The 23127-nt window shown below is 41.6% G+C and overlaps 2 protein-coding genes across 2 annotated transcripts in view; one reads left to right on the forward strand and one right to left on the reverse strand.

Annotated features, from left to right (window-relative positions):
* The window catches only part of adgrl3.1 (adhesion G protein-coupled receptor L3.1), a 137616-nt gene extending 129610 nt beyond the window's left edge, over positions 1-8006 (reverse strand). Inside the window, exon 1 of the mRNA XM_034081404.2 lies at positions 7432-8006. The gene's annotated coding sequence lies outside the window, so the exon portion shown is untranslated. The remainder of the gene's footprint in view (positions 1-7431) is intronic.
* A 2258-nt stretch (positions 8007-10264) lies between these two features.
* Positions 10265-23127, forward strand: part of LOC117454210 (multiple PDZ domain protein) — a 36481-nt gene continuing 23618 nt past the window's right edge. Inside the window, exons 1-17 of the mRNA XM_034093359.1 lie at positions 10265-10277; positions 11085-11251; positions 12841-13059; positions 13977-14045; positions 14245-14367; positions 14719-14802; positions 16353-16460; positions 16805-16907; positions 17103-17194; positions 17577-17790; positions 17980-18054; positions 18598-18677; positions 18896-19042; positions 19939-20124; positions 20341-20502; positions 20862-21071; positions 21664-21834. Of these exons, the coding sequence (XP_033949250.1) occupies positions 10265-10277; positions 11085-11251; positions 12841-13059; positions 13977-14045; positions 14245-14367; positions 14719-14802; positions 16353-16460; positions 16805-16907; positions 17103-17194; positions 17577-17790; positions 17980-18054; positions 18598-18677; positions 18896-19042; positions 19939-20124; positions 20341-20502; positions 20862-21071; positions 21664-21834 (2223 nt within the window). The remainder of the gene's footprint in view (positions 10278-11084; positions 11252-12840; positions 13060-13976; positions 14046-14244; positions 14368-14718; positions 14803-16352; positions 16461-16804; positions 16908-17102; positions 17195-17576; positions 17791-17979; positions 18055-18597; positions 18678-18895; positions 19043-19938; positions 20125-20340; positions 20503-20861; positions 21072-21663; positions 21835-23127) is intronic.

The raw sequence follows: 23127 nt of genomic DNA on the forward strand, positions 1-23127 counted from the left end.
AATAGTGTAGATGGTCTACCCAGGCGTAAAATTAAAGACTCTTGTCGGTGTGCCCCACATAAATCTTTAAAAGAGATGGAGAGAAAAAGAGAGACTGGAGGAGGAAGGGAGGTGCACATGATGAAACAAAAAACTAGTTGATGTGTCCTGTGATTATGAACCATTGTACTACTATATGCACCTAGAAAATGACATGTTACAATACATGCAAATACACACACACACACACACACACACACACACATAACAAAAATCAAAGACACACACCAACATATATCACTCTCTCTATAAAAATAGCTTTTAGGAACAGTGTAGCTTGAGTTTAAGACAAAGATTGGCTTAAAATACCTAACATGATTTGTTAAAGACTTGCTTCAGCAAACTCTTTCTGTAAAATAAAGGTCCTAGACCAATTCCGTCTCATCTCGATACATGTGATGGATGCAGTCTCATCTATCATACATACCGTTTGAGCGAGAGCCATTCGAGTTTAAAACGCACGTAAGCACACTGCAGGAGAGCAGGCACACCATTTCTTACATGGTTAGAAAACAGACACGTGGTCCGTGTAAGTTATTGCTGCAGGCCCACGGGCCAGAGTGGTAGTCATCTATCTTGGTGTGACACTATCAGGCTCCCTTACAAAAACACAGAGGTGGTAAAATGGTTTTATTGCAAAATGTGAAAGATACGTCAGGGACGAAATTGACGGGTGCTGATACATGCCAAAGGGGCATGGTGCTTTGTAATGAGTTGTGACGTCCTCTGCCCGAAACAGACCCACAGCTTCTTTTAGAGTCACGCATAGTGAACGTGCTAAACCTAACACAGTCGAGGGAACTCAGCCTTAGGCAGAGTTAGGTGCTATATTTGCACTTAAGACAAAGCTAGTCAGCTCGATATCATTAGGGGAAAACACAAAACGCAGCAAATGATGTAAACATACAGTACTTTATGGAGCCATTGATCATTTCTACATCTATTAATATCTTTGTTCCATCAAGCATAACCATCTAGTCATCCTCACCCTCCTTCAGTCTATCACACTGCACCATCTACTAAGCTACAGATCAATACTCCCTGGCACATAATCTCACTCTCAAAGACTTGGAATGAAAACGCCATTCGATATCAATCAAGATCACAGCAGTGCCACTGAACAGGCACAAAACATGACAATATTATTATTTTTTAATTTACCATAAAACGACCAGTCGCTTCACATCGCGTTAGATCTTTCAGCTTGGTTTATGCTGAAAGGAAGCAGATGAACAGGGAGTGGGAGATGTATGTAATGCAGTTAAAGTAAAAGCCCAGTAAGCAGGAAATGTAAGAGGGGCCTGGGGATGATGGTATTACAGAAGACGCTGATTGTGGACAATCTGCTGAAGAAGGAAAATATATGGAAAATATCATTGGTTGCAGTATGGTGGATATAAGAGGCGTGCAAACACTTGAAAAGCTGGGGGGAAAGGAAATATGGCAACAAATTAACAATCTGCAAAGAATCATCGTGTGTGCTATAACTGCTTGTTGAAGTAAATGGTACTAAAAAAACAATGTCATTTCAATCAAACCAGAAATCCCCTTCCATTGTCTCATTTACTCAAAGTCAACCAACCCAGTCCTTTTATTTGCAACATTGAATCGGTCCTTTAAACAATACAGCATTTTCAATTCCTGCTGCAGTTTCCTCCATTGATAAGAAATGCTGTGTTGTACCACGACTCTGGGAGATTTATGCCCCCAGCCCTGTGATGACCTCATTGTTCATTGCCCCATAATTCAAATCTGCTCCGCTGTGTTGCATCACATTGTGTATGACTCATTTCCAAGCACCCCATTCTCTAAACAAGCGAGGCCTCCGCAGCACGCTATATTCAGCCACACAAAGTACACAGCAAAGACATTTCCCCATCAATACTGTGGTGACTGACTTAAGACTTGCATATGCACACACACACACACACACACACACGCGCACACACACACACACACACACACACACACACACACACACACACACACAGTAACACGCTGTTTAAATGGACTGAACAAGGAAGAGGAGAGGAGGGGTGAGTGCTATTGTAAATGATTTCCTGCAGAGACCAAAATAATCGGCAGACCTTGGAGTGAGCTTCTTACAATCACTCTGGCCTTGTATACTGATTCTCCATTCAGCGCCCTAATGGCACTGTGTGTGTCCTTAAATATTCAACTGCAAGCAGTGTCTATGTGTTGCTTTTCGTGGGTGTGTGAGCTTATAAATGTGTTAGCATACAAGTGCAAACGTGTGTGTGTGAGAGACCGAGAGACTGATGGTAATTGATGTGTATCACATTGATGTGTGTTTGGAGTGTCTGTAGGAAGAAATGCATGCATGTGTGTGTGTGTGTGTGTGTGTGTGTGTGTGTGTGTGTGTGTGTGTGTGTGTGTGTGTGTGTGTGTGTGTGTGTGTGTGTGTGTGTGTGTGTGTGTGTGTGTGTGTGTGTGTGTGTGTGTGTGTGTGTGTGTGTGTGTGTGTGTGTGTGTGTGTGTGTGTGTGTGTGTGTGTGTGTGTGTGTGTGTGTGTGTGTGTGTGTGTGTGTGTGTGTGTGTGTGTGTGTGTGTGTGTGTTCTATTGACTGGTGATAGACAGCCTGGAGTGGGGCACAGGGAGGTGAAGGGCACAGAGGAGAGGTGTGGACAGGAGATGTGTTGACTGAGAGAACAAATGCTTTTTTCTTTGTGAATGAGGAATATCAACTACTGAGTGAGTGAGAGGTTTTAAAAGACAATGGGCTGTGGATGCAGTAGCTAAAATAGAGAGCAGGTGATTAAACATGTAGTTCAGAGACAAAACGAGCGCTGAAAGTAAAGGTCATTTCCATAATAAAATAATTAACCTGTAGACATACTGTACACACACATGTTGGGACTTTTTATTGTAAACTGCACAGCATGGTTTACAGTAAGTCAACAATTGATTGAAAGGCTAAGATGTACACTTTGAAAATCAATAATGTTGATGACAGCCATATGTCTCGTATTTGTTCACAAGAATAATTGTTTAAAGAATACCATAAATGTACCCCTTCACAGCCTCCTTACTCTAGAAGGCATTGGATTTTACTAGCTCTTCAGAATGGCACAATGATAACCTTCATCTTCACTTTATATAGCCCACTTCAAAACTGTATTACAAGGTGTTTTGCAACCAATAAAATAGCAATAAATAAAAGTCAATGATGACAAAAATCTGGACATGAATAAGAGCTGCCTAAGAAATAAATTAAAAAACTTCGACTGGTCAACTGGTCAAAATAAATTAAAGTCAGTCCCAAAGAAAAAAAACATTATTGTGAGATGTGACATTGATTTTACCCGACTAAGCCGATTGATCACTCCAAAGAAAGGGAACAAGATTGTGAACTACGTCCATCAGCGTGTTTTTACTGTTACGGTGTCCATTCATTAGATTGACTGATTGTTCTCTTTAGGATTGTTATGGTAGAAAAGTAGCAATAAATACAAAGTAGGCAAGAGCCACAGACATTATCACATTGCCACACATTTGATGGCTGTTGGTTTTACGATGAATTTACATTTATTGATTTGTCTATACATTTTATCCCATTACAATGAGTTGGATCACAACTCTTCTGTAATTTCCCGATTACAAAACGCTGATTAAAGCAACTTGCAATTAAACATTTAAGGAGGTGTGTGGATTTTTCATCTTATTTCACAGATTTGATTTTGCTACTTGTTATATTTGTCAATTGCTTTTTCTGTCTTTCTGTCTTTATGTTGCAGACTCAATCTATCAATATAAACTATTTAAGATCTAATTATGAGATAAAATGATATGCTGACTATTGACTATTTAATAGTATGATCACAACCTACTCCTTAACAATGCAATATTCATTGAGCAGGAATACAACATGAAGAAGATTCAGCTTATTGTCATTACGTAGTACAGGTACTATGTAACGAAACTGTTTCTCTGCATTTGACCCATCCTAGTATTAGGAGCAGTGGGCTGCCATTATGTACAGCGCCTGGGGAGCAGTGCAGGGAACGGTGCCTTGCTCAGGGACACCTCGGTAGCACTTGGTCTTTCCGGGACTTAAACTGGTGACCTTCCAGTTGCCAAGCCAAGTCCCTATGGACTTCACCACCACCGCCTCCCATGCATCCCATTCAACAATACACACAAACAGCTCACTTAACAGACTACGCGGGCAGTCAAGCCAACAGTGTACATTGCCTCCAATCGGCCCTAAAAGACAGACAGATAATAGGCAGCGGATGTTCACGCAGAAATTCTTCCTACAGTTCCATATTTAGGCAAAGTAAGACATCCATCTCTGGAGGGCTATTCTAGTCGAGGCCATAGGAGCAATGAGTCAGTGAATGCCCCGAGATCTGACAGCCAGCCGTCTGCTACTGGTTTTCCCTTTTCCTAAGCATATATCCAATCAGGTTGCAAAGTTACTGTGCAGTCCTCTCGCATGGTCTCAACCTCTAATAAGGTTGAATGATATTGGAGGCGAGCTTCACACATTAAGAGAGGTGAACTGAGCTTATCGCTCCTGTCAATAGTTGAAAATGCAGAGAGCCGGGTTATTCTTTGAGGGAAGGAAAGGGTAGGAGTGAGGATGTGTTAACACATGACGGAGTACTTTAGCTGGATGAAAAAGACGGGCAAGGATCTGGCCTCATTATTTCTATACGGGAGAGAGATGTCGTCTAGAGCAGGAAAGGGCCTTAGAATGAGGTTACACTGGGCCCACAATGTGGGGTTGAGACAAGGAATGTGAATCATTGTCGCATTAAGAAACAGTGCTGTAAAATTCAACAGCTCCGCTTTCAGTGAAAAAACGTAATATTATTATTGCAGCATTAAGATTTGTTTTGGTTTTCATGAGTGGCAATTTATTTATGCAGGAAGGTTGGTTGTCTCTTTGTGCAAAATAGAAAAACAGCTTCTGTTTATCTGCAAGGCTCTCTGACTCACAAACCTTTACCTTGCTATAAATTGCCAAAATAGAAGACTGAATTTCAGGAATTGCAAATTCTTTAGGAAAACGCTTTGTTAAAATGGTTCAGGGGAAATCAGCCCTTAGGTTCTATGTGCCCACTGAACAGAATTAATTGCAGTGTTGAAGTTGGACTCTCTAATAACCCTTGACGATGGAAATGGAGACTTCAGTAACAAGATTTTACCCTGGTTTCAAAACTGATTATTTCCCTGCTTGTCTTAATATACAAGTGTGCATATGTGTCTGTTATTGTCTGTCTACAAAGGATCATGTTGTCTGCCGAGGTATATTTTCATTATGTCGAGGTTTGGATGTGCGCACTAGATGTTTAATATATGATCTCTCTTGTATAAATCACAGGCTGCTTCCATTACAGGGTCAGATATTGTGTTTGGAGCCATTCAAATCCAAGCCAAATATTTGGTTACATGAACTCCTCTAAATAAAGAAAGTCAGCCATCGGTCAATCGAGCAGAACCATCTAAATTGGACACCTATCGTAATATATATGCCCCCTGCTTTTCCCCCAAAAAATAGCTTATGGTTTTACTCATGCATCATAACAAGTGAAATTAATCAGTGACCTAATTTAAGAAAGACCGATAGACCTTCTGTCAGCAGAATTCTTGATTGTTGCTGTTGCACATTATATTAATATCATACAGCTTCAAGTGCTTTGACAACATAGGTGTTGTGTGGGTGTCACCGTTTAACGTTACCCAAGGTGCTCTTTGACACACCTTGCACTTTGGTGTGATGTCTGACAAACATCATGTGGCTCTCTGGAGAAGCCATTTGAGCCTGTCAGAAAAGTAAACATTCACTGTAGCAGATGTAAGATCAGACTGAAAAGCACTAACAATGTTGAGGTTCCATTTGTTTCTCCACTGTTTAAAACAAATACACAACTTGTGGGCAAGCACCAACTTTAGAAATTGCACATCATAGTACAAGATGTATTTATTATGGACGCTTCCTTCTTCTCAAACTTTAAAAATAAATAATAATCAACCTGGCAAACAAATGCAAGTAACTGGAGGATCTATTACACACAAACAGATGCATGGATGACAAATGAGTTAGTGATGTTCATCTCGTCCACAAACATGATAATCTCCTTGGAGACAGGCGTGTGCTTTAACAGATGCTGCTAAAATGGCAGCCAAGCAAAACTATGTCCAATTTCACTAACACGGACATACAGATAACTGCATACACTGACCATTTCCCTACCTCAGGGGAGCGACTTCTCTTACCTGCAACACTGACAGATGAGTCGACATATTGTCAACCACTCCAGTAGCGCTTATATTCGCCCTTTATGTCACACTGAACATAGGCTCTGAACAGAGTTTGCACACAATATATCTGCTGATAGCCATTTGAATTTGGAGAGTAGTGATTCAAACAAGGCCAGCCACCCAAAAAGACACACAGCAAATTACTGGTGATGGTGCTTTGATTGCCAGATATATGCATTTATTTTTTAAGCAGGCCACTTGTGATAACTCGTAACATCCTCATCAGATACAAAGAGGATTAGGCTATTTACCTTTTCAAAGTGGAGTCAGCTGATTACAAAGAGTACACTGTAATGTCATTAAAGAGCTCTTTTTGGTTTAGGTCAAGACTGAAGAACTGTGCAACCTTCAGTAGTTTTCAGAGGCACATCAAGGTCATCTGCCACCCTGGATGCTGTAAATAAGAGCTACAGCTTTCACTCATGAATCCGCATGATTGACGTCTCCTGAGGGTGCACTAGCCTGCCGGATACTCATTTTATTCCTGAGTAGCTGGATTTACTCGGGATTTTAGACTGCGGCTGACAAACCAGCACAGTAGCCTAGACAATAAGCTAACTGCATTCCAATACACTCAAATGACAGCCATATAAAATAGGAGAAAAAACCCCGAGGAGGTGAGCAGAGTCTATCTGTCATCCGTCATGCCGAGGCTTGTGATTTATCATTGCACCCTGCAGTGAGGCAGATGCACGCGGGCACAGAATAATAATTATGTGTATACCCCAGCCGAGGAGCCGTCATGGGATAATATGATTGCATTGATTCTTGTCCGACTCCGGAGATGTAATAGGTAACGTTGCATATTACTTCGTCTTATAGCGACGCCCATCCAGCCACAAGTCGCCGGACCATTATCTGTACAAATACGCGAACTACATTACATGTTACCCCCTGTCCATTAGGACCAGTTTCCGCGCCCTTTAAGTACAATAATCGCAGGCCACATTCCCATGGGCATCCGTGAGAACCAAAGTCAGCGCTGCCGTATTGCTTTTCTAGCAGGTCACTGAGAGACACGGGTTGACATATAGAAAAGAGATTTACCGACATGCAGGGATGTCTCCGAAAAATGTGTACAGGAATAAATAGTGGATCCTTACCGTATCACCAGCCGCAGCAATATACGTGCATGTATACACATCCAGCGCAGAGAGTCAGGGAAAAGCTTTGCTGCGCTCTATACAGTCCCCACAATCTTGGATAGAAATAAATCTTCCCGTCGATAAATAATTTCACTGATTGGCGCCTTGACTTCGGGTCTGTGGTTATTTCTTGCTGGTGCAACACAACGACGTGGGTAAATCTTGCCCAAAGAGGGGATGGAGATAACGCTAAGGGTGTAATAAACCAAAAGCTGCGTGCTTAGTATCCCGATCAGCGCTCACACAGGAGGAGGAATCGCGTCCGTCCAAACGCACTAAGTCCAGTGGAGTGCTGGAGGAGGACAGAGGCGTATCTCTTTCTCTCTCTCCCTCTCTCTCCGCCCGTCTGTATCCCTTCCTCCCTCCCTCCCTTTCTCTCTCCTTATCTTCCTCTTCTGCCTTTATGTTCCCACTGACTTTAGCTGAAGTCCACAGGCGCAGAGCGCAGCGGAGCAGAGGACCGTGGTCAACACAGAGAGAGAGGGGTCAGAAATGACAAACCAATTTGGAGGAGCGGTGAATGCTCGGTTGATCGAGCGCAGCCCGGCGAAAGGAGCGTTACGTTGCGGGCGGGCGGGGAGCCGAGGGTGGATGGAGGGCTGGGGAGGGGGGTGATGATTCCTGCCTTGGGGATTCAGAGAGAGAGAAGAGAGAGGAGAGGGAGAGAGAGAGAGAGAGAGAGAGAGAGAGAGAGAGAGAGAGAGAGAGAGAGAGAGAGAGAGAGAGAGAGAGAGAGAGAGAGAGAGAGAGAGAGAGAGAGGGAGAGAGAGGAAAAGAGGGAGAGATGAAGTGGGGTGTCTTGCGGAAAACATGGAACTGGATCTGGCTCCTAAATGTCTGGAGCGAGGGCTCCACCTGCCGTGTGAAACACACAGGGGTTCCCAAACGGAGGTTTTAGACAGAGCACATAGTACGACCCACCAGTTGATTAGAATTTTGTTGTTTGTTTGTTTGTTTGTTTGTTTGTTTGTTTGTTTGTTTGTTTGTTTGACATGACCTGGGTATGATTGCATAATTGTTCCTCAGGATGACAACAATATGTAGGCATATTGGCATACAGTTCATTGTAACATTGTCAGCTAAATATAAATACATAATGTACATTTTAGGTTACTCGTCTTGGCCTCCCGGAACCCATGTCTCATTATGGTCCCTGGATTCCGGTTTGGGGTTTCGAAAGCCATGAAAGGTGGACTATTATAATTCAGCCTAAAGCGGTTTGCCTGGTAGGTGTCTGCTGGGCACATTGGGACAATTAGCAGCAATGGAAATGTTAAAATAGAATAGTTTATCAAATTAAAATATCGTAATTGGAAATCAATATGTATATTTAAAACCAGGCCATATGCGTAAATTATCCTAATTACAAATATATAAAAGTAACGACTCATTCAAATTGCAACCTGTTGTTCATGCTTCATGTAGGCAACTACATTACGAATTTCTTTACTTCAATTTTTGGTGTAGATGTTATTTAAGCACCTATATAACATCATTCCATTAACCTTTTCTTAAGTAATGGTTTCGCAAGGGAGTTTTCGGGACAGGAATTGTGAGATTGGAGTCACCATAATATCTGTGAACATTGTTTGCGGAGTGTCTCTCTGTATTACGGGATTACTGTGGCCAGGTCTCTTACTTTAGGGATGAGCCCTCTGGCTGAAGATCAGAGGGTGACATGCGCACTGCACGGAGCGCTCAAGCCCCGGACACAATTCTGGAAAATAAAGCGCGCATGTTGCTTCTTGATATCATGTCGTCTCTGAATAAGCTTTAATGACTTATCCCAACAGAAAGTGTCATCCTTTTTATTCGGTATTGGTGGAGGAGGTGGATGTGCTTGGAGCTCAGTGGGGACCTGTTGATAGCCCACCGGCGAAGCAATGGAGGTGAGAGGAGGCTTTCTGCGATAAGCAATTGTTAACTGTCCGTGATGTCCGTGTGTTCGTCACAGTGATAGGTCTAATGTGCCTGGGTCATCTTTAAATTAATTACCACACGGCCTTGTTGATTACATATCAAATTAGTAACTAATGCGTCTGCGTAATTACTGTAAATCATTCATCTGTAATGTGATTTTTGTATTTACAGCAGTCAGTATCGCTTTAACATCAATGGTATAAAATAAAGATTTCATTAGACTTGCCGTGAAGGGCATAGAAGTACTGCGATACCTCTACTGCCTATCAATGCCCCTTAATTAGATTTCAGATGAGACGTTGTCATTTCCAGCCCATCGTTTTGCTAAATCAAATCATGCTATTGGTATCATGCTTTGATGCTATACAGGCTTCCCCTCCAGCCAGAATGGTTGGGAGGCCATGTGTCGCTTTTAATTACCGTCACCAGCTGATAAAGCCTTTTGGTGGAGATTTAAATCCTGCTAAAGAGCATTAGTTGACAAGCAAGGCACTTGCAAACAAGCGTGGCAAGGGCCTTGGAAAGGAGTATGGAGGTGAAAGGATCAATTATAAAAAAACAGATGTAAATTGGTACACTAATTAGTCCTTGCACATGAGAAGGGGGAGAGTCCAATCTTGTTCTGCCATTATTTTAATGTCATGTATCAAAAGAGATATCTTCAAGGAGAAAGAGGAAAAATAACCTTGGAACTTTTAATATATAAAATACTGTCAACTTTCTCAAGTACATTGTCTGTCAAATTGAAATCTGTACAAAGTTATGTTAACACAGAAACCTTTTGTTTTGTTGTTGCTGCAGGTGCCAAAAAGAGAAGAATGACATTTAACTGAGTCAGAACAACACATTTCATCTGAACAACTTGTCTACAATGGAAATCATGGGTACTTGTATTCAGTGATCTGCATATGTATTGCTCCCTTTTAAACCAAACACATTTCAGTAACTGTTCAACGTATTACTAACAGTCCCCGCCATCACCATCATTAGAGGCTTACAATTAAGGTGTCAGGCATGGTTGCTGCAGCCAGGCAGGAGAAAATAGTTACATGTGCAGGTGGCGCAGGACTCACTGTCTGGTCAGTAGTCAAAACTTTGTGGTGAAGAGTTTATAGGGTCTTAACCTCCTGCCACATGCGATTACTGCAGTTGTGACTTGCTCTCATTAGTTCCTGCTGCAATAAATAAACAAGGGCAATATGACCTGACGTGACATATCAGCTTTTGCTTTTCCGTGTTGCAGAATGGATTGCACATCCTTTCTTATTATCTTAAAAGTTCCTTGTCGTTTTTTTGTGTAGCTTTATTAGCATACATTTTTACCAGGAGATTAAGAACAGAATATTTTTGACATTTGAAGACTTTGGTATGGAAATAACTCACACTCTTGTGGCTATGGTTAAGGGGTTTCTTTTTTCACAAATACAGTTTCTGTTCACTCAAATATCCCAAAATATGTGTCATATTATCCTTATCACTGTGTGGATCAGTGCTGACAGAGAAGGTCATTCTAGATTCTAAAGACGTGTTTAAAGTAACTTTGAATGATAAGTCATTTCTATTTTTCCATTGGTCTCCATAAATGATTGACCTTTATTATTAAAGATGTGGGGTTTGTAAGGGGTCACAAAGCAGCGAGATGTGAAGAAGTCCTGTTTCCGAGTGACACAAAGTATACAATGTCTCTGCAGATACTCATTGTGCCTTGGAAGCTGTGGAGAGACTTCAAGCCAAACTTAAGGAGAGAGGAGAAGCCCCCACACAGGAGAAGCTCTCCCTGCTCAAGACGGTCCTGCAGAGCCCCCTGTTCCATCATATACTCAGCTTACAGCAAGCTCAGCGGAAGCCCCCGGCAAAGGTACAGCGTGAGCATGACTGTGTGGGTGTTAGCTGTATATTGAATGGTGGGGAAGGAGCCAGAATTATTCCCAAAATACTGAATGCAGGAACCAAACTGGATGACTAATCAGCTTACCTAAGCTTACCACTAAAGCCCTGAGACAGACAGAGAGAGAGAGAGGCAGGAAGTTACACACGTCTATATACTGTAACATGTTGAGTCTGCAAAAGTCATCCGAAGAGTGTCACAAGTTTTGAGTTTATGTCTGTTTCTGAAGTGTCCGCTTGTCTAGTTCATCATATCCAGTTCACATCTACTGTACAGTTGTTGTTTTTTTTGCAATTGATCAGATAATCTAGGTATGTATTGTGTTCGTCAGTTAATACCTTTTCTCAACATTTCCTCTACTTGAGTACATTTTTAAGGTTTGACTTTGAGTAATTCCAATTCCTGTACGCTTAGTGCTTCGCCTAGTTATTTTTGCTTTTTATAGGGATTTGGTATTTTTGCTATTTCATCTTGAATGCATGCTCACGATCTGGCACCTGTTTGTTATGTAGGGTGATGCCTAGAAACGTCTGTAACACAGCAAAAAAAAACTAAAATGCATTCAGAAGGCCCTGCAAATGGGTCATAAGTGGTGATTGAGAGGAATTTATGTTGTGTGAGTCTACATTAGTGGCCCAATAGACAACCTTTACATGTAATAGTACATGCTGTATTGCTACTTCGCCCTAATTCAAACATCTGAGTACTTATTTAACCTCTGTTGTAGTGGTAATGATCATGGCTTTGTAATCGTCTGTTGTGGTGTGCTTTAATGGGCTGACCCTATAAGCACCACACCACAGTCCACACACAAGGATCATTACATTACTCGAGCTGTGTGTAGTGTCAGCTCGTAACCAATTACTATCTCTACATTCCAGGAAACATGGCACTGCTGGATCATGTCAATGGTTTCTGTATTTTTATCAAGACAGACACTGACATCGTTTTTTGTTGGTTCACGATCTTGTTTCTTGTCAAACTTACAGTGGCAAAAACAAAATAGGAGCAAATAAATTCAGGTTTTGATATAGCTCTTTCTTTTATTCTGCTACTGCTACTTCAACAGGTGTTACAATTGTTAGAATGAAATAGCATACAGATAAAAAAATATGTATCTTCCGGAAATCCCTTTTTCACTTTGAAACAGAAAACCTTAAAGACAAAAGGGAACAATCTTGTGGTTACGTGCTATTGAACAGAAGCACTTATCTCAGAACCCTGTATTCTTGCTTTCCTATCTTTTCTCTTTCTGCTCAATTTTAAAACCATCTCTCTGCACTTATCCGGCTCCTCACGCTCCATATCTTTGTTCTTCAATTAATGTCTACACCACTCTAACAATCCCCTTCCCCATTTCTTTATCTCCCTCATCCATTTACCTCCCAATCTTTATGTCCCCCTTCCCTCGAATCCTTAAATCCCTCACTCATTAATTTATTATCTCTCCATCCCACCAATTTATTGTACATGCTTCATCTCTATTTTTACACTTGTATCCTCTTATCTCAACATTTGTGCTATCTTTCCATTCGGTATTGCTCCTTCAATCCTACCAGGGGAAGATTTCCAAATCTGTTTCCATGAACTGTGGCCCCTGCCATGGCATGGCACTGGACCTGAAGGCACTGAGCCACAGTGACTCCTACACATGGGCCATAGAGAACCGAGGCACTGCCAGATCCATCTATAGCGACAACAGCCTCACTTCTCTGGGCTCCCCGGATCTGTCGTTCTCAGACGTCTACTCAAACAACTGCATTCACACTGAATCCCCAGTAAGTAAAACACCCATTGTAGACATGAGGACCTAGGAGGTAGTTTGGTTATAAGCAATTCATTGTTGAAGTCCATGCATCAACTTAGTGTTTCCACGTTGTTGTTTTTTCCTTTCAATTGTAAAATATGCCACATTACCATTCCAAATGTCACATTTTACATTTCAGAATATAACATTACATTATAAACTCAAGCACAGTTGGATGTTACATTGTCTGGTGGTTTCAGCTAAGAGCCTGTTAGGCGTTAGAGGCAGGGCCGCTAACTCTATGTCACATGTGTCAAACTCAAGGCCCGGGGGCCAAATCAGGCCCTTGGTGGATTTAATTTCGGCCTGCAGAATCATTTTTCATTAATATTCGATCTGGCCCGCCGGTATATTGCACACACACCTTCACTCAATCCTGAGGATTTCCTCTGCTCAGAGCCTGAGCCCAAACATTGATGAACTTGCACCCAAGATGAGATGCCAAGTATCTGGCTTGAACTAGCATTACAGAGCAGCACACTGAGTTTCAATGGATGTTTCCTTTTGCACTTTTCTTCTTGCGACAACAGGGCATGTTTGGTTTTTTCCTTGAGGGAAATCGTTTTTTTGAAGCTGTTGTTGGCCTGTGGGAAAATGTAATCATAAGAAATGACTCCAGAAAAGTGGCAGATAAAGCCATAAGAAATTAATGCAACTGATTATTTAATGTTTAATGTTGTTTTTTATAGGCAATCATTTAAGCTTTGTTAGTTCCAGGTTTAATATGTGCAATAAGTTATTTCAATAAGTTTTGCAATAAACATTGAACCAGTCCGGCCCTCGACTAGTACCCATTTTTTTATTTTGGCCCACTGTGTATTTGAGTTTGACACTGCTCTATGTCATTTAAAGTTTGCTTTTGTTTTACACATGACGTTTATTTTGTAGTACTGCACTCCCCCTCGAATCTCCCGCACCATGTCGATGGGTAGAAACCTGTCTGCTATCGCCCATGAGGTACAGTTGGCTCACATGTGAAGTGGTAATGTAGAGCTGTAAATGTGTGTCTGTGGATATAGATAAGCAAGGGAATCAAACTGCTTTAGCACTCCAACCTGTTAATGGTGTTTCAACATTTAATTAAAATAGATTTTCTCTCTCTCCCTCCCTCTCTTTTCTGCTCCCTTGCCTCTTGTTCTAACCCTTGCCACATCAGAGGCGTCACGTGGAGATGATAGAGCTAATCAATGATGGGAAAGGACTGGGTTTTGGAATCATTGGCGGGCGGAGCACCGGAGTCATGGTCAAGACCATCCTTCCTGGAGGAGCTGCCGGACGGGTAAATCCACCTGCCAATCAATCGCATAGCCAAAACTGAAATAGCCGGTTAAAGGAGTAGTTAAGCATTTTGTAAAATATGCTTTTTTACTTTCTTGACAGAGTTAGTAAGAAGATTGACAGCATCCCTATTATATCATAATATACCTTAAGTATAAAGCTGCAGCCAGGAGTTGGTTAGCTTAGCTTAGCCTATAATATTTCCCTTCCTTATTGATGAGTTAAATCTTTGAAGGAACATACTGAAACTTTGTATTATAGTTATATGTGTTATGTCGAATCTGCAGAATGTATGTAAATATATTTCACAAAAAACAGTTGTTGTTGTTGTTGTTGTAATGGGGCTCCCTAGGATAAGCGTCTGCGTAGCGGAGATCAAATCCTGCGCATCGGGGATACAGATCTGGCAGGCATGAACAGTGAGCAGGTGGCACAGGTGAGGTATCAATTGAAAATAAATTCTATATTAGGTGAATTAGCTAGTTTTTTTGTGTGTAATGGTAATTGAATTGATTTATTTAAAACAAGGGACAGTGTACATTAATCAACATATTAAAAACATGTAAATGTGTCGAATTAGCCAAAAGGCTAGTTTTCACCGATAGTCCCTTTGCCAGATGGTGATAGGCATCCTAAAAGCAAGAATAAAAATACCACTACATTGTTATACAAAATAAATGTACATATTTACAATAGACGACATCACTGAATACAGGTAAGGAGCAAGTCATAATAATAATGAAAACATTCACAATAGCACACACACACACACACACACACACACACACACACACACACACACACACACACACACACACACACACACACACACACACACACACACACACACACACACACACACACACACACACACACACACACACACACACACACACATCAGTGCTGACTGACACTGTTGGTTATTAATGAGCCACTTTTTAACACTGTGCTTGAATGAGTAGTAGGATGAGGACTCTCTTATAGATGGTGGTATTGAATTCCATTGATGGGATGCGTGGAATGAAAAGACAGCTTGGCTAAATGCACTTTTCCTAAATGGGATAGTGCAGTCTCCCCTAGCCACACCTCTCGTAACCCTGGTTGAGGTGGACTTTAGGCTGATGAAGCCAGCCAGAGGAGGAGGAGTCAACCCACGAGTGATCTTATAAACTAAGCAGATGTTTTTGTAAACTATGAGATTTTCCCAGCTGAACAGATTATACTTTTTAATAATGTGACAATGATGATACCGGAATGGCTTTTTGTCTAGTGTTTTGAGTGCTTGTTTATACAGTGATTCCAGTGGTTTTAGAGCTGTAGAGTGTGCATTAGACCAGCTTATCAGACAGTAGTTGATGTGGGAGAGGACCATTGAGTGAAGGTATAGCTTTGCTGCTGCAGTCGATAGGAAGTTCTAATATATCTGAAATTTGACAGATTGAACTTCACTTTATTAACTGAGGTTTGTGTCAATGTGTACTCCTACAGTAAGTACTTGTACTCAGAGACAACCTGTAGTCTCCTTCCAGAGAAGAAAACATCTTGTTCTGTAACAATGCTGTGGCCCTTGGAAAAGAACACACACACTGTCTTGGAAATATTTGGTTGCAAACAATTGTTGTTAATGTGTGCTTGAATAACAGATAGTGTAAATATCTTGTCACTGTGTGTATTCACTGTTAGCCCATAGTTAGCTCAGGGAAGTGTGCCATATTCTTTTATCAAAAGTGTTTCGAGAACACAAAAACTGTATTTTCTAACAAAAAAAGGACATCATTGATTTAGGAATTTCTGGTTAACATTTAAGAGCAGCACACAGCTTTTTCTGAGCTATTCTCTATAAACATCCAAGCCTGTTTCAAGGAAGTCATCTGTTATACAGTATGCTTTACCATCTTTGCAGCTCTCTGTTTTTTTATGTTACCTATTTCTTAATTGCAATACACCTTTTCTTTTCATCTCTTCACAATTGACCACCTGGCCCAGGTTCTGCGAAATGCTGGCACCAAGGTGAAACTGCTCATTGCCAGAGATATTACAAAGGACAATCACCTCTCCTCTCCTGCCCTCAGCCAGGACAGCCTGGACGGCAAGGTGTGTGTGTGTGTGTGTGTGTGTGTGTGTGTGTGTGTGTGTGTGTGTGTGTGTGTGTGTGTGTGTGTGTGTGTGTGTGTGTGTGTGTGTGTGTGTGTGTGTGTGTGTGTGTGTGTGTGTGTGTGTGTGTGTGTGTGTGTGTGTGTGTGTGTGTGTGTGTGTGTGTGTGTGTGTGTGTGTGTGTGTGTGTGTGTGTGTGTGTGTGTGTTTGACAGCACATCATTAAAGTCATACAGAAACTTTTCATATAATTGTCTTATCAGTGACATTAAACATGTAATACATTATTCCCTTAAACACAAAAATGGTTAACTGGATTCATTATTGTCTGTGCTTCCTTCCAGCTCAATGACTTGAAGGATGACTATGATTTCAGTGTGCAGTTCACTAAGAACAGTCAGGGCCTGGGATTCACCATTTCTAGCTACATAGGTGACCTAAACTCAGGTAATGTCATCTACCGATTTAAAATGTATTCAAAAATTGTCTTAGCATTATTCCAAGCTAAATTCACTTAAAAAAACTGGAAAACGTTAGTATAAGGTATTATTGCGTGATTATGATTGATTATGTATACATTTAGAGCTACATTCACTTAATCAAGTCGAAGTTTGACCACATTTTGTCTCTTGTTTTCCTTAGCCTACAGCGCTGGTGTGATAGTGAAGAGCATAGTGAAGGGTAGCACTGTCGATCAAGATGGACGCATCAACATCGGAGACATCATTCTGTCTGTGAGTTCCACTAAAAACAACAGATGGGTTTTTATTGAGCCCTCTGAAGAAATACCTTGTCTCCAAAAAAAAAGGCATCTCAAAATGTGCGCAGTTTGCAGCTTTTAGTAGTTACCTACAAACCAATTTGTGTTTTTAAAAGCTGATGAAGAGGAATCCTTATAGTTTTTCTTTTACTTCCATCCATCACTTCATCATATGATGCTTTTACTGCTTTCAATCATGCTCTGTTTTTTATTTTGTATTAGTATTGATTTACTTTCCCATTTCATTTTCCTCCATACCGTCCACTTCATCCACTAAAATGTTGCTTCTGTCTCCATCATACCTGAGCATTCATCCTGGCTCTTTTCCTACTTTTACATCCTGTCCCCTCCCTCAGGTGGACGGGGTGAGTCTGCAGGGCTGCAGTGAGCAGCGGGCCATGGAGGTGCTGAGGAGGACAGGCCCCCTGGTCAGACTGAGGTTGCTACGGAAGGTGGTCCGTCTGAGTCACATCCTGCCCCCAGTTCCCCCCCTGCATCCCCTCCGACACTCCCACAGCTTTCACGAGGGCAACCCCTACAGGATGGGCCTCAACAAGATTCAAGAGACAGGTGCTTTTTGCTGAGAGAAGGGAACATATTGGCTCAGGGGTATCATAAGGGAATTGCTTTTGAAGTTGACGAATTGGAGAACATGTAATTTGACAGCATGCCCTTACATAAACGTATAATGCAAGCAATCATCCACAGTTTTTTTGTGTGTTTGTATCACTGCTCAAAATCTGTTTCCCCATCTTCCAGGAATCTGCTCACTGCGGGAAATCTCCCGGCGAGCAGCATACGCCAACGGACGACCCCGTCACGATTCCAGAAACGGTAAGCCATGCTGCAGTGCAGTCTGGAACTGGATCATGGGACTTAGCCTGATATGCTGATTGGGCTCAGGAAACAGCAATGTGGCAGTGAAGCATGCTCTTTGATGGGAGTCTATTTATAGTGTTGTTCAGTCATGTGTTTATCCAACTCATTCAGCTCATTCCAGATGATTTGTCTCTCGCCCCGTCTGCTTGTATGTCTTTATTTAGACAAGGATTTTTTGGGTTTCATTAGAGAGCACAGCCAAATAAGCACTGATTGCCATGGGGCTTTAATAGACAGATGAGAAATCATTAGTTTGCCAAGAAATCTCAAGATGGTGGGTGTGAATATGCATGTATATGTGCCAGTAGTGGCGTGCGTGCGTGTGTGTGGTGTGTGTCCGTGTGCTATGTGTCTGTTGTCTGTTGTTTCTCTCTAATAAACAGCCAAAGTGATGTTTTTATATGGGATTTTAATGTGTAATACTGGGGTATGTAGGGCTAGAAACAACGCATATGGGATATAACTTGATTTTACTTTGTTTATATGTGCATTTTACAGGTGTGAAACTGACGCCAGCTGAGGAGGAAGACCTGAGGAAGAGGTGGCAGCATGCAGTCGGACGGAGATATGAAGTTATTGTAGGTCTAGTATTCAATATAACATGCAGAGAGAAACCAGTTTAAAAAACTAATAGCATTGTACATATCTACATTTGTATTAACATGTAATGGCCAATTTAAAGAAGAAAAACCCACTTTCTTCCTATTGTGACTCCTACACTTTCACCTTTCTTAGCCATGAAACGTTGCTTCTCTTCATTTGTTTCCCAATCCTCAACCTTATGTCTCTCTTTAAGGTGTGTCAGCTGGAGCGTTTCGGCGAGACGAGTGGGCTTGGCATCAGTCTGGAGGCTCGGGCGGGACATCACTACCTCTGCTCCGTTTTACCCGAGGGGCCTGTTGGTCAAAGCGGCAGGATCTTCACCGGAGACCAGATATTGGAGGTAACCTACTGACACAGGTCCTTTGTTCCAATCGCTTTGCAACTCACTCTTTAGGTATTTTATATAGAGATGATATTTTGGGGGTAAAATAAATATATTTTTAATCTTGTGAATAACTAACAAAAAGACCTGACGTTTTCAGCATCATATGTTCGGGTTTGTTGATGCCTTCCATTCAAGCAGATGAAAGCCTGTTCTTTAAAATAGTTAGAACAGACCAGAAAGGGAATCATATTGCATTTTAAAACCTACACAAATATCTAAAACATCACCAGTAAACACGCATACAGTACTTAATTCAAGTATGCTGATAAGATGGTGGGGGTGGAGTCCTCAGTGTATTTGTGCTTGTACTGTATTGGTATAGCTTGCCATCGTCCCACTTTGCTGGGTAAGTTCATGAACCCGCACATATGTCTCATCATGATTAGCACTCTTTTAGCTAAACTTTAAGACAATGTATACAGTACAGTAGCTTTGCTTGCGGTGTAGAAAACACTGAAAACGGGTTTATGTCCTTCTTATCTTTGAGCGCACAAGCAGACACCTGTGCCGCAGCTCAACCCTTTGATCTTTGTTAGACAACATCTGCATGGAAACGCCATTGTTCATCTCTTTTTTTTTTATTATCCTTGCTTGCTTAAGTTACGGCTTGTGGCTTTAATTGTTCATGCTGTGACTTGATGTACTGTGTCCACTAATTGCAAACCTGAACATAAAATATCAGTAAAAACCTTGAAGGGCTGTGTTGCAGGTTTTTACATGAAACGCAGATACTGTAGCCAAGAGTGACAGACAGCTGTGTTTTATTCTAGTATTTTTCAAAAGCTAAAAGCATGACATTGCAAATCCCTGACCATAGGAATATATGGAACAAATATTTATCTTCATGGCAGGTGAATGGGATCCCTCTAATTGGAGAGACGCATAAGGAGGTGGTAAATATTCTGAAGGAGCTGCCGATGGATGTTTGCCTGGTGTGCTCTCACATTGTTCCGCCTGCAATCCCCGACAGTGATGAGGAGGATGAGAATGATGCACATCTCACCTTGAAAGAGCTACTAGCTGAATTCAATGACAAGGTGAAGGGACATATCGATGAAAGGATACATAGTGGGAATAAGCCTTTGTGGTTACATATATTCCCTTAAGACAGTATAAACTTGTAATGTTATATCATATTATACTTGTTACCGTTCCCCTGCATTCGAAATGACACCCAAAGATGCCACTGACATGCTCTTTCCTTGTAAATCAATCTTCCTATCTGTGTCTTTTCTTCTTTCTGTGAGACCCAGTTGGACCAGGGCTGTGTCATTCCCTGTCCTACAGCTGAGGACATCACCAAGCGTGGCGTGCCCCCAATGTCCCCTCCCCTGGCCATGTGGGAGAGAGACGCTCAGGTGGTCGAACTGGAGAAAGGGGAGTTAGGACTTGGCTTCAGTATCCTGGACTACCAGGTCAGAGACATGCCTCTGAGCCTTTCTACAAATAGAACAGACTGGAATAGGCTGCAGTCTGAGAATATCAGCATCAGGTTGTCTAAGATGAAGACTCTAGAGAAGCATGTGGACTTCTTCTAATCTGCATATTTGTGAGCTCAAGTAGAAACTGTAAAGTGCAGTGTCCGTTGCTGTTATAAATGTGTAAATCTATAGCAATAATCACTTGTTGCCCCTCTATGAGACCAGCCAGTTCATTTACTTTTACACTGGTCTCTGTTTTGTTGTTGTTTACATTAATTTATATTCCATTCAATTCACAATGTATCTCATGTATGTCGATTATCCAACCAGCATATCCTTATGTCTGACTCTAGGATCCAGAAGATGCCACTAAAACTGTTCTGGTAATCCGGTCTCTGGTGCCTGGGGGTGTAGCAGATCGAGATGGTCGCCTGCTGCCTGGTGATCGACTCATGTTTGTTAATGAAAGTGACTTGGAAGGCTCAAGCCTGGATTATGCTGTGCACGTCCTTAAATCCACCGGCTATGGCCCTGTCTGCATTGGAGTTGCCAAACCACTGCCGGTATGTAAAGAGATGTACATTTTTGGCAGAAAAGTCCGTTCTTTTTTCAAATTCACAATTAAAAACCTCACTCTAATGCAAGGTATTCCTGCTCAATTAATGGCTTAATACACCCAGAGTTAACTAAGGGGAGAATACTATACTATAAATGGTGCTGTATGGCAAAGTCTCAGACAGTGGACACGTTTATATTGTCATACAGTACAGTATACAGTATATCATATTGTGGGCTGCAGCGTATACAAATATTCAAATGCAGCTTTCTTCAGGATTGACCAAAAATACATTCATTTCCACAGATATGCAAGACAATTATCTAAATGTGTGTTTCCTTGAGGGTACAGTATTCCTTCGTCTTGTTGTGGACTCTGTGGCTTAGTAACAAGGAGCAGAGAATCCAGTTACAGGCCATCTGAATTTTTAATGTAGCTGCAGATGAACACAATGCCCGACCACAGTACAGATGGAGAGAGAAGGCTAGAGGAGAAGAGGGTGTCTAATTTACAGTCACCTTGTTTAGACTGTTTGCTTCCATGTGAATTCACTTGCACATAAAACGTTTTTTTTCATTTTGGGAATTTTGTGTTGTCAGCTGGAACTGTGTGGCGGCCTAACGCCCATCTCAGAGAGGAGCTTGCGGACTTCTTATGATGACACTGACAGCCAAAGTCAGATCAACCTGCTAGCTGAGGCAGCGGAGGCTAACAGCAACACTTGGAACTCTGAGGACAACAGCATCATCGGGCCGTATTACTCTACAACGGTATGTCATACAACACAAAATGAATATAACTTTAAAAAATGGATTTATTAAAATTGCTGGACAGTTTCTGAGTACATAGTTTCTGGTTGCTTTTTTCTGGGGAAAGAAAAACAGGACAACTTTGGTCCACATGCAAATTGAGGTCAAAGGTGCTATACTGCAGAATTGTTCCAATTATTTGTAAACACGTTTTGTATATACTGTGTGCAGAGCATACTGTAGATCTGAAATAAATAGAACTGTAACTGTCCTCTAAAGAGACCAGTTTAAATTGCTAAAAACACATACAGCAGTCTGAATCTTGTTGTCCATCACACAGGAAGCATTGCTCATTAGCATGCAAACTGGAGATCTTTAGGTAGCCATTTTAGGTTCCTCTAAGGGAGATTACTATGATAGTGTTTGTTCTCTCAGTGAATGTTCTATACAGAGGATCTTAGAGCCAGCTGTATCAGTATCACTGGGTCAGGTAGTATAGAGAAAGTGCTCAGTGTCAAATACATGTTCCTCCTTTGTGGTCTCAACTCAATCCCATTGAGTCAGCCTTTTGTACTAGCCTTTGCTTAATTACCAACAATGGCCTCTGAATGAAAAGTATGTACTGCTTGCACGACATAAACAACCGGTCTAGCACAAGGGCATACAGTTCTGCCTTTATATATCCCACACACACACACACACACACACACACACACACACACACACACACACACACACACACACACACACACACACACACACACACACACACACACACACACACACACACACACACACACACACACACACACACACACACACACACACACAGATCCAGAGCAGGTATGTCAAGTGTCAGTGTGTTCTCATCAAAGACTGGCTTGTTGCAGAGGCAGCGTCAGAACTTCAGTTCTGCTTGTACTTTCTGTGAAGGTTCAAAGACAATCTCCCTGTTGCACTTTTTCTTTGTGAAGTGCCCAGGGGGACCAAAGAAGCCTGCCTTCCTGCATGTTTTACATCTCATAATTACCCCAAAGGCCTTTACCCTGCAGAGTTCAATTTGTTTTAATCTATTTGGAATTTATTCATTCATAAATGTATCTTTGCAATATGGGAGACTTTTTAAGAACTTGTACAATTGTAGTTTGTGTCAAAGCTTATTTTGTGGGGCTGTCCTTTCGCACAGCATTTTCCTTTTAGTAGGAAACACAAAGTCAAAGGTAGGCTGTAGAGCTGGAGGAAAAGCCATTAAAATGTATCCTCTGGGGACCATGACTGTAGAAAGTAACACAGCAACCATACACTAATTCTGTA

The sequence above is a fragment of the Pseudochaenichthys georgianus genome, chromosome 1, assembly GCF_902827115.2.
Source record: "Pseudochaenichthys georgianus chromosome 1, fPseGeo1.2, whole genome shotgun sequence".
Classification (NCBI taxonomy): domain Eukaryota; kingdom Metazoa; phylum Chordata; class Actinopteri; order Perciformes; family Channichthyidae; genus Pseudochaenichthys; species Pseudochaenichthys georgianus.